This window comes from Arvicola amphibius, chromosome 17 (assembly GCF_903992535.2).
Source record: "Arvicola amphibius chromosome 17, mArvAmp1.2, whole genome shotgun sequence".
NCBI lineage: Eukaryota > Metazoa > Chordata > Mammalia > Rodentia > Cricetidae > Arvicola > Arvicola amphibius.
The window spans coordinates 29,459,144-29,471,752 of NC_052063.2; the positions used below are offsets into that span (position 1 = coordinate 29,459,144).

At 36.9% G+C, this 12,609-nt stretch overlaps 1 protein-coding gene across 7 annotated transcripts in view; it reads right to left on the reverse strand.

Moving 5' to 3' along the window:
- Positions 1-7,612: 7,612 nt before the first annotated feature.
- Positions 7,613-12,609, reverse strand: part of Cnot2 (CCR4-NOT transcription complex subunit 2) — a 90,813-nt gene continuing 85,816 nt past the window's right edge. For all 7 annotated transcript variants that reach the window (XM_038314393.1, XM_038314390.1, XM_038314392.1 and 4 more), the window contains one exon: positions 7,613-8,742. In XM_038314393.1, the coding sequence (XP_038170321.1) occupies positions 8,656-8,742 (87 nt within the window). In that variant the 3' untranslated portion in view covers positions 7,613-8,655. The remainder of the gene's footprint in view (positions 8,743-12,609) is intronic.

Consider the following 12,609-nt stretch of genomic DNA (forward strand, 5'->3'; position numbering starts at 1 on the left):
TCTGATGCAGTCGACACTATTTCTCTTCAAATGAAGGAGTTGAGCTACAATTGTTTTAACACTGTAGGGTTAAATTATAAGTTGATTTTGTTGTTTTAAGAAAAACTTGTATAGCTATGTAATAAGCTTATTATTTGGAATATTTAGTTAAAGTATTTCAAACAGTCATCAGACACAGAGAACGTCTTCCAGTGGCTAGCAGGGAGTGGGGGAGTATCCTTGGGAGTGGGGGAGTATCCTTGGGAGCATGGGTGTACATTTCCTGAATAACTACATGGACTGGGTTATTCACAGATGTCCTAAACTCATCTTCTTGTAGATGGAATTCTCTGTCCTGCCTGGTCCGGCACCCGTTCAGTCCCAAATAAACACACAGAGGCTTATATTAATTATAAACTGTTTGGCCTGTTGCTCAGACTTAATTAGCTCTTTCAACTTAAATTAACCTATAATTTTTATCTATGTTTAGCCACATGATTTGGTACTTTTTCTCAGTAAGGCATTCTCATCTTGCTTCCTCTGCTGGCAACTGTATCTCTGCTTTTTCTCTTCCCAGAATTCTCCTAGTCTGGTTGCCCCCACCCCGAAATACTTCCTGCCTGGCTACTGGCCAATCAGCGTTTTATTAAACCAATGAGTGACAAATCTTTACAGTGTACAAGAGCACTGTCCCAATGCATTTTCTCATGAAAAGGAACATATACTGAGATTACTATTTTCGAAAGGATACATTAAAAACAGATTTCAAATGTTATACCCAAGGGCTGCTCAGCATCCCCACTATGAAGCCTATGAAGGGGCCACTCTGTAGAGGAATGCTGTAGCTGATGACTTAATCTTGCTCCCATTTGTTCTGATTCTGAGTCACATTCGTGTTTAACAATGCTGTTGAGACACATTCCAGATCAAAGGACTGCTGTGAGAGATTAGTATTTAGGTTAGGTTCAAGCTACAAAATAGACACACACACACACACACACACACACACACACGAGATAAACAGGTGCTGATAAGTCACTTGCAATAGACTGGAAGGAAATCCTATCTCATTTATGCAGGAAATAAGTAATTCTAGCAAATTTTTCTTGTCTTTGCCTGGACACATGTAATAATGGAAAACACACTGACCCCTATCATCTACCCACTACTGTTTTGGATCATTTAAAGAAGTAGAACTTTCTTATGATAAATTAATACTTGAGCCTTGCCATAACAACAGCATATCATCTGATATTACTTAGGGTAAAGATAATTATAAGAATAAAGTCTTAAAAACAATGAATCCTCTTCAGATGTGTAGCCAATTTTCCCTCCAAGGTCTTTTCTTCTGGTACACATTTTCTGGCTACTTCGTTTTCTTTTGATGGGGTTTAGAACACTAACGTTTTATACCCTTACCTTAAATGCTAAGAAAAAGAATAATTCAAAATTGGAAAGGAAATCCCACTTTAATATTCTACGAAACAAGAGCCTGCACCTTCAAATTCCACGCCATGTAATTTACAAACATCCCAAGGATAATGGTCTTGTTCAGGAATGTCACCGCAAGTGTAGAAAAGCCAGAAAAATGACTGGCTCATCTTCATTAGACAATTCATATTCTGAATAGTATTTTGCAAGTCAACTAATTCAATATTCAAATTTTAGACCTACATTTAGAACGAACCAAGAATAACCCAAAGTTTTAGATAATGTAAATGTAGAAATAATTGAGCACAGTAACATAAATGACATTTGCATAAAGGTATGTTTTATGTAATAGTATACTTAAAGAATATTAATTATTCAAATCCATTAAACATTCAAATGATGTTTCTCTTAAGAGAAGGAAATATTTAACAACTCAAAGTCAGACCAAATGAATGCACTGCTACATATGGTAATTAAGACTCCATCTTAAAATAAATGTTCAGTATGTAACACATTTAAAGGTAGCTTTGAAACATTGTGGCTGCCCTAAATCTTTATTTTTATACACAAGAAGATGGAACTATTTATGTCATTCCCTCCTATAATGTTTTCTTATTGAAGTATATAATTTTGAAAGTTTCATCTAAGTTTTTCCATTATAAATGAGTACCAAGAGGCCAAGGTCTTAAAATATCAATCCACTTGTAGAAATTATATCACTCTTGAAATCTGTGGCATTTCTTCCCAGATGTTTGAAGACCTCAAGTACCGTCAAAATTATCTCTAGTATGGAGTAGAAACCAATTTCCCTGGAAGAAAATTTCCTTTTTACAAATTAAGGACAATATGTGGCCAAGATATCCCGTAGGTCAAAGACTGTGCAAATGACCAAAACATTTCATGGGATGTTTATGCAAATTAAGAGACCACCTCCTAAGGCTGGAGGGTTGGCTAAGTGGTAAAGAACACTTGCCCAGGACCTAGGTTTGGTTCCCAACACCCATGATGGCTCACAATCGCTCACAATCCAACCCTCTCTTCTGGATTCTAAGGTCACTGCACACATCCATGTAGATGAGACACTCATACACATAAACCTGAAAATTAAGAACTGTCTTCCTTAGCTGGTGCTTTATGCTGCTTGACGGAGTTAACGCAGATTCTTGCTTACTAGCAAGCTAGCAGAACACAGCTGTAGTATGGTAGGTGGCCTACCAGGCCATTGAAATGAAGAATGAACGCAAAATTGGTTTGCAGCAGAGATATTTGAGATGTTTCAGCTAGTGCTTGTATACTATTTAAGCAGGAATTTGAATTTGCAATAAAGAGGAAGTTGTGAAAATTTTAAGTTACAACTTATATGATTGGCAGAAAGTTTTATGATCTATACATAGAAGTTATTTCATGGCCCATGGATATCAAGTTCTTAAAATCATATAACATAAAGAAAGTGCCAAATCTGGATGACTGGATTTCCAACTTTCAATTAATGAATATATTGATACTGTATGCAATTACTTCCAGCAGTTTTTATGCATAAAACTAAAGTTAAGCAAAATATTCTCCAGATACAGTGGAGGTAAGTAGATTTGCTGTTGTACACTTGGAAACTAGCTGACTTGTTTCCTGTTCTGCTGATGAATAGTATTGTAAAGATGTGATCTCTCAGAGAGGACGCTGGGTGTCACAGGGGAAAAAAACCCCACAGCTCTGGCACGTAAGACTTATTCTAATGTTCACTTGGTGACAGTTCACGGCCACCTTAATCTAGTTAGTATGAATACATTATACGAAGCCTGAAGTGTACAAATGGCAGCGACTTCAGATGTGATCTGCAGCTGCTTCTGGTTCTTCTCATGGACACTAACATGTCCAAGTGGTCCTCAGGTCTATTAGCTCGGAATCCCATTGCTAGACTGGTATATTCCTATTGTAACCTCAATGCAAAGACAGCTATACATCAAACTGAATGATTATTTTTAAATAATAGAAATATCACTCAGTCTAACTCACATGACTCTACTATGGTAGGAGACGAATGTGAACATGAATGCCATGTATTACCAGTTTGCTCCGAAGTATTTACTCCAAAACAGCAAACACTGGCTCCTCTTTCCCTCGGATATACTAAAACGAATTAATATAGCCTGGTGAACACTGCTAATATGTGTTACCCTTCATTGTTTCACATGCCTGCTCCCGTCAACTAAAGGGAGGAAAAGAAAAATAGCAAATTTAATTCAATTTGCATCTTACAATCAGACTTAACCCCCACCCTCAGTAGTTTAAGTACCCTATACTGAAATTTTTAGAGAACAGCGAATTCCTTAAGGTTGTACTTTTCAGCTGACATGACTTCAGTCCCTTTTTATCAAGGATACTGACACCTCCAATTGCTGAGATAAGGCCTGAAGTTGTTAGGAGCACCCTTTTAGTATGAAAACTGGCTGTCCTGTCAAGGGCTAACCACCCAGTTTCTGCTTGATCACTTCGAATACTTTATATCTTCATCAGCCAGCGAGCACTGTGGGGCAGTGTAATGATAGCCCCCTCATTCAACTTTGAGTCTGAGACTTAACCTTCTTCTCAAATTCCTGTATTTGAAGAGAGCTGCCACAACTCCCCTTGTTCTCTGGCTTTAGTCAAAATTCGTGTTTTAACAGATCTGAAACATATCCTTTCTGTATGTTTGCAGTGTTTTAAAAAAATGGGATGTACTTTCTAGTTGGCTGTCTTCATCTGAGACTTTTGATGTGGCAATGATTTCTAGCACATTTTCAGATATACACTAATTATCCCCGTTCCTTCTAACACCTTTTCAGCTAACTTCAGCTAACCACAGGAGAGCAACACTCTGTCCAGTTGCTTACCTTATGCACAGAACACTGTCCAACCAGTCCCTCTTCCACTGTGTAGTATGAAGACAAACCTATGTCTTAAGGAGCAAGCCGTCTTAAGCTCCGAATTACTGCTCAGGGGCACAAGACGCTCATCTAGCCTTACTGAGGTCCCATGCTCAAGCCCAACCTCCACAAAACAAATGCAATGGCTCTGGCTCCTTAGTATTAGACTGACAACACCTTTATTTGGCCCTTGTTTAGCTCTTTTGCCACACACATGAAATCACTGCTCATGGGCAGCCCTGGAGTTTGATCGGAATGTTTCTAAGCCTTTTCTCATGCCGTGCTCTTACTGCCTTTTGCAGTGATGAAGATTTCTGCAAAACGGGAGACGCTAAAACCTATTCCATGATACTAGTCTTTAAACAGAAAACAATCACGTATGTAAAATCAGTAAGACATTTGGTAGCCAGAGGGCAGAAAGGGCTGTGCAGTATCAAAAAAAAATCATTTAAAATAGACCAACATTTCAGATGTATGACTTTCAAAGGCAGTGATTCTTACCATGTCCTGAACAAAACACACTTTTTCCTGTAGCAGTAGAATATATTAGCATTGTTGGCAACAGAAATACTCTTCATTTGTATTGTTCTACATATAAACCACTCTCAAGCCATGCTATATATCCAATTTTTAAAAAAATGTTACCATCTAAACTGCAAACTCATGACTCTGATCTAATGGAGACCACTTGATTCAACCCAACACTGAAAACTACTGGGTTATCTCTCGATGCATGTATGTGCTTCCTCTTCCAGATCTGCTCATGGTATGATCCAAGTCACTGTCAGATACCACTGGCAAGAGGAACCTGGTGACATGCCGTTAAAATCTAACGTTTTCAAAGTAAAGACATCTCATGTCTTATCTTAGTCTCTACAGATTTTTTTTTTTCATTTTAGTGTGTAAGTTATCAGAGATTTTTAACTCAGAGCCTCACATACGGCAGGGCAAGCACTCTATCAATGAGTTATAGAGCCCCAGATCCTAAAGATTATCTAGTTAGTAGAAACTTCTAAGTCTTTATAAACTATAGCTGAGGATATGTAGGCATTCCTGTTTCCACATATATGTTTTCAACAACTTTGTGCAGAACGGATACCACAAATGCAAATCTATGTGAAGCGAGTCTTCCAGGGTCATGCTCAGATACCTCATGTTTTATAGGCAATTGGCATAATGTATCAGAAGATCTACATTTGTAAATGATAGGATTCAAGGGCATCAATATGATGGTTCACAGGAAAAAAAAACCCTGAGATTTGAAAGCTAAGTGAAAATGCTTAATATTTTCATGAAGTTACAGCAAAGGATAATCATTTCAAAGCCCAAATGATCCAATTTGTACATTTTATTTCCAAACTGAAATGATAAAATATACCAATTCATGAACAAGTGTTAATAAAGTACCTGTGGATAAATGGTTGGTTTCGAAGGTAGTGCAAGAAGTTAAGTAAACTTTTCAGTTCTTAAGAAAGATTACACTGAAGGAAAAAGCCAGCAGAAAACTCCAGAAAACAGAGTTTTATCATGCATGTCACAGTGCACCTCAAGCTCAGATCCTTGTATTCAAAAAGTTAAAGGAGTCCCTTTTGCAAGTTACTAGCTTCCGTTCCACAAAGCCAGTCACAGTTCAGCAACGTTTGTGTGCTAGTGTACCCATCTGCTACACTGGTAGAGGACAAACTACATAGCTATACAGGGGAGAGGAACAGCAATAAACATAAGGGAAATAGGAGATGTCTAGTGTAGTGTCTTTTTTGTATGTAGGATGGAATTTGAAACGAGTCCTTTCACTTGCATTTGGGTTGACATCTGACATCAATTGTAAAAACAAAAAAAAAAAAACCGTTTAATAGGCAACTTTCCTTAATTTTGATGCTTCTGGATACAAGGAACCATAAAATTCTTGCCTCTGGCTCTTAATAATTGGATCCAGCAAAGAAAACCTTTTCTAAAAAAATGTACACTGGGGTTTGCCTGCATGTCTGTGTGAGGATGCCACATCCCCTGGAACTGGGGTTACAGACAGTTGTGAATTGCCCTGTAGGTACTGGGAATTGAACCCAGGTCCCTTGGAAGAGCGGCCAGAGTGGCCAATGTTCTTAGTGGCTGAGCCATCTCTCCAGTCCCCAAACATTGTATATATGTTTGTGCATATGTATTGTTTTTTATATATCTGCATGTATGCCTGCATGCCAGAAGAGGACATCAGACCCCATTACAGATGTTTGTGAGCCATTATGTGGTCACTGAGAATTGAACTCAGGACCTCTCAAAGAGCAGTCAGTGCCTGTAACCTCTCAGTCATCTCTCCAGCCCAATATGGCCTGTCCTGATTTGTCAATGAGTGAGTCACACGTAATTGTGCTTTGGCTGATACTTTAGTCACTGAAGATCCTTTTCCACTGTGTTTTTGTCTACCAGTTGCTGATGGTTATGTAGAAAAAAATTAATTTTATAAATTATTATGGAAAGATGAATTCTTCCTTGTGATATCAAGGAGTTGAATCTGGTATACATGAAACAGTGCAGCATCTGTTAAGTTTTGGACACTGTAAAGTTATAATATGAAGTGTCATTTTTACTGAGGTGATACTTTGAATTCTGTAATTTTTTAAAAATCCTGATGATTTTATCCACTTTGGCTATCTAAAAAATATTTAGAGAAAGGTGAATTTCATGTTCTTGTATATTCCTGATACACAAACTTAGCATTTTCATAAACATTTACTTTTCAGAGATGATCTAGGCAATGTCAGTAAGATTTCATTCATATAAAGAAATATGTTAAAAATAAAAACTAAAAAATTAAATCCCATAGCTTTCTTCCTATTCTCTCTCGCTCTGCCGGTAGTTTCAGCCTTCAAACACTTTAAGCACGATATTTTCACTTAGATGTCAATAAAATAAAATAAAATAAGATAAAACCCAGTAACCAAATATGAACTATACAGGCCAGCAGCTGAAAGTAAATTTCATAAAGACAAATGAGTCTAAAAGTTGTCACGGGAATCCTCACCAGTTTCTCAGGGAACAAACTCTGCTGGGTCCCAAGAGTGCTCGGGAAATTACTTGTAGTGTTGCTACCACCCATTCAACTTTTCTCCTATAGTTAATGCTGAGGATGCATTTAAAACAAGGAAAAGGGCCCACTGTGGATCCATTAGCCTATTTATTGATAGCTGAAAAAAAAAAAAATCTAGTCACACCATTCAGTGTATTTGTGAAACTTCAGGCTTTTATCGATGTTTTTCGTGTTGAAGAAGTCTGACAATTTCAAATCAAAGTCAACACTGCAGTGAGGAGAGCTTTTCTACTTTATTACAAAGAGAAGAAGCCTTTATGTGGTCAGAAAATACAAGATTGATCTTTTTCTCTTCCTATGAAACGCTGCTGTTCAAACAGCCAGAGTGAATTGTCTCAGTTCACGTCTTGAAGTCCCATCACATTCACTTGGGTATGGATGTCCTTGGCTGCTGAAAATCTGGCCCTTTAGTGCACAGGGCGACAAAGTCCCCTGACCAGCAGTTCCAGAATGTCCCATTTTCATATATTGCGTCCATGCACACCTCCTAAAAATGAGGTACAGCAGGGCAAACATTTTCCAAAATAGATGTCATATATATAATATATACACATTCGTACATACATACCTTTATTCATGTGATGTCCAAAATTTAAAAAAAATGTACACATTTATTACAAAATCGTAACAAAGACTGGACAGTGTTTTGCTCATTCTGGAAAGATGAAGCTCAGTAACAACACAGCCCTGGAAACCATCCAGAGACCGTGGCAATCTCTTTCTTCTACAGTCATATTCTTGCATTAAGCCTGGCGAAACTGCCTTTCAGAAACAGAAGGGGAAGTAAAATGAAAGAAGCAGCCCTTGCTCATCTTTCCAAATGAAATACGAGAAGGATCTTCACATAAAAATGCACAAACATTTGTTATTTTATTACCAATAGTGCTACAATGAACAATGCAAATTTTGTGGTCTAATTTTGTTGAGTCTTTTGTGGGTTTTCTTTTTTACATTTAAGAAACTAAATGTTAACTTCTGTCAGTGTACTTGCTTGTCTTTATAGACCCAAGTCTGTCTGCTGGCAAAAAGAAAATAAACGAAAAAATTCAGACCCTGCTCAAACTAGAGAAAACAAATTACAAATTTAGTTGTTGGGCAGCACATAATTGGTAAGGCAGGACCTCAAATGGTGACCCTTTACGTAAGCCAATTGCCAGATCCTCAAGGAATTAAAACCAGGTTGCCTGAGCCACATCAGTTCTGCGGATCTGTCGAGTACTGTGCTGAGACAGCCATACCCCAGGAAAGGGAAGTCTTTTAGAAGGCTTGCTGAGCAGGGTTGTAGTTGAAGGTGGATGGCAGGTGAGGCCGTTCTTCTAATTTGTCATATTCCAGATGGAACTCCTATAAAAAAGAACATCAAAACTTGAGAATTTAAATTATTTCATAAATCTCTTTAAAAACGCATTATTTAGTGTGTGTTTGTGTATCAGAGAGAGAGAGAGAGAGAGAGAGAAAGAGAGAGAGAGCGCTCGTGCGCATGAGTGAAGGTCAGAGGACAACACACATAACTCTAGAACTCCCATTTCATAAATGTCATAAAAGATAACTTAATGGCCATTTAAAACTAGATGATAGTTTTGGTGTATGATTATCAGAAACCTGAACGATTACTGATTTTAATTGAACTGTCCAAATATATTATGGTTTTTATTTTTAATATTTATTTGTGGATAAGGGGGTAAACACACAGCACAGTGCACATAGGAGACACATTGGTTTTCTACTTCCATTGTGTAGGTCAACTCAGGTCTTCAGGCCTGTTGGCAAATACCTACACTCAGAGTCATCTTGCTGCCCCCCCCCTCCTTGTTTTTGTTTTTGAGACAAGGTCTTGCCAGTTTAGGCTGGTTTTGAAACTCCCCACATAGTCCAAGGAGGCTACAAAGTCACAATCACTCCCAACCCAGCCTCCTGAATACTGGGGTTACAAGACCTGGCTTCAAAAGTTTTAAAATTTAAGAATTCACCAGAGATGCAAATATAACTGCATACTTAAGAAAACAAATCCAAATATCTCTGAAACAACAAAAGAGAGAGAGGCTCTAAATTTACTCATTCTATAGCCTGAATCAAACTGCCACAAATTATTTTTAAAATCTCTCTCAAGTTATTAAACCTCAACCCACATTATCTACTGAGGATTAAACAAGTACCCTTAGCAATCATTGGTTAACTTATCCTATTGTGTCTGGTATCAAACTGATCCCATGTTAATTAAATGAAATTTGCATTATTTAGTTAAAACAAGACCTCAGGCAATAGTGATCAAGCTTTTTGACACCAAACACATCAGCACACATATAACTGACAAGCTACTATGAACCAAAACTAAAGACAGCTCATTTTTTTTTGTAATCTTTGTATGTATCTTGGGTAAATTGATATTATACTATATTAAAGACTAGGATCCAAACTTAGCAGGGTCTGTCTTTCCTAGTGTAACACATGAAGGGTTTGTGTGTTTTTAATCCAAGATTCAAAACAAATTTATTACATTATACTCTTAAAATAACTTTGAAAACATTAAGCATCTTCACAAATGTTTATAAAGAAGGTACACTGTGTGACTTTATCTGACTGAGAAAGGCACAGGGCTATTTGCCCACTAGCAAGAAGGAGCAAACGGCAGTCGCCATACTTAAACTCCCTGACAAGTGGCAGAGCTGCCCCTGCCCATGGATGAAGCTGAACTAGCACAATTAGCACATTCACATTAGCACAATTTTCCCAGTTATTCTTTGAAATGAAAATGCATCTGCATCTAAAATATACTTAGTATAAAAAGCTTACCTGCAATTTTGATAACAACAAGCTCTAAGTTACATTTTACCCATCCATACTGGCAAGATACGCTGATTTATTAGTATTTAAAGAGTTTAAATTTAACCTCATCAATATTATATCCTATTATTAAAAAAGAGACCAGTTTGAACATAGGAAGCATAAATACTTTAATATTTAAAAAATATTTACACACTAACTAGAAATATTATGGGTCAAATCTTGTCTTCCATCAATAATCTTTTATCTGTTTTCCACATATTTTTATTCTTCTTAAAGTAGCTGAACCTTGCATCACTCTTACCTCTTTAGCTACATCTAACTTCAGTATGCATAGCATTTCTTTTATTACACACACACACACACACACACACACACACACACACACACACACACACACACACAATACTCTATCTTGTGTGTATGCCTGCAGGCAAGAAGAGGGCACCAGACCCCATTACAGATGGTTGTGAGCCACCATGTGGTTGTTGGGAATTGAACTCAGGACCTTTGGAAGAGCAGGCAATGCTCTTAACCTCTGAGCCATCTCTCTAGCCCCCCCTTTTTAAATTTTTTTTTATTTTTTTTTAAATTTTTTATTATGTATATATAGTGTTTTTGGGCACCAGAGCTCATTATAGATGGGTGTGAGACATCATGTGGGTGCTGGGAATTGAACTCAGGACCTCCGGAACAGCAGTCAGTTCTCTTAACCTCTGAGCCATCTCTCCAGTCCTCTTTGTATAACATTTCTTTTACATGTCAATGATGTGGTCTTATTGGAGGAAGAGTGTCACTGGGAGTGGGCTCTGAGATTTCAAAGGCCCATGCCGAGAAGGCCCACAGAGAACACTGTGGCTACAGCCTCCATTCGTTTAGCACTTACAGAGACACAGCGCCACATCGTTACCCCACTACGCATACATCCTTACCAATAAGATGAAGTTACGTGGTATTTACCTCCCTATTCCGCAAACTCCATCACTTTGCAAGCCCTGTGGCTGATGTGACAATGTCATATTTATGAACATTCTATAGTTTTATGAAGTCTCTTAACAGAATCATTAAAATGTCTTAATACTAAGTAATCTTATGGAAAGGTCTGAGCACATCTATAAATAGTCATTGTAAACTATACTTCACCATAACCAATTTTCACAAACTGCTCATTAATACCTGATAGGAACCAACAATTCTCATTGTTTCCCATCACGATGGAAGAATTTTGAAGAATATCAATGCAAGCAACTAACATATTATTTAGAGAGCTTTCTTAGGGAATAACTTAGATACTAACTACCACTCAAGAGTTTTATTTTCCTACTTCACTAATATTCTTAAGAAGTGAAAAGTTGTTCAACTATATTAGGAGACAGGTAAAACTCAGCAAAATCACTTAACAAGCATACATCATAAATAATCTTATATTTTATATAAGAAACATTTTCTTTAAAATAACATTGACCTAAATTGGGAATTGTTTCTGAGGAAATAAAAAGTTCTAATATTAATGTTTATGAATATCTCACATTATGAAGAGAAGATAGTTCTCAAAAACTATTCTTTCTCACTTGATTTCTTAACAAACACACAATCCAAATTTTACCTATCATTATATAGCTATGTATTGCTTAAGTGCACTCATTTTTGCATGTGGATTTAGAATTCAAATTATTGAGCATAAAGCTTCAAAATGAATGTAAAAAGCTTCGGTTCTCCTCCAAAGATCTTGTCTCTGATAGCATGACCTTGGATCATATACAGCGTGCTCTCTGGGATAACTTGGGAGTAAGTATTCATTCTTAGACCCCACTCACAGATCTGACTAGAGCACACACAGTAGGAAGGAAGGCTCTGCAATTTGTTTAACTAGTTCCCCAGGTAATTCTTGTACAAGCTAAAATTGGAGAATCACAATTTAACCAAGAAACAGTCAATTGAAAAATTTTCTTTTTTGGAAGAATAGCAGTAACCTCTAACAATGATAAAAGTATCAGAACTACTAACACATACATCCACCATGTGCCAAAAGGAAACCCCATATGCAGGGTATGGATATGTATGCACAGAATTTCATTCAATCTTCATGATATCCATTTTAGAAAAAAAAAAAAAAACCAAAAAAGTTACAGAAAGAAAACTTGTACAAGGTCAAAGCAGAAATGGAAGTTAAATTATATGTTTCTGTTATACTGTTTAAGAAGAAAAAAACCCTATTTTAAAATATACTAATTTAAATACTTCTATTTAACTAAAATGGTAAGTAAAGAATATAGTCTTTGAAACTAAGACAATATTCTCATTAACTATAGCTGTTGAAATGACCGACATAATCTAAGGACTAAGCACTAACCACATTTACCACCGAGACACAGAAAAAAACCAAAATAATTTTTAATCTCTTCTGTATTTTCTATTGGATTCATA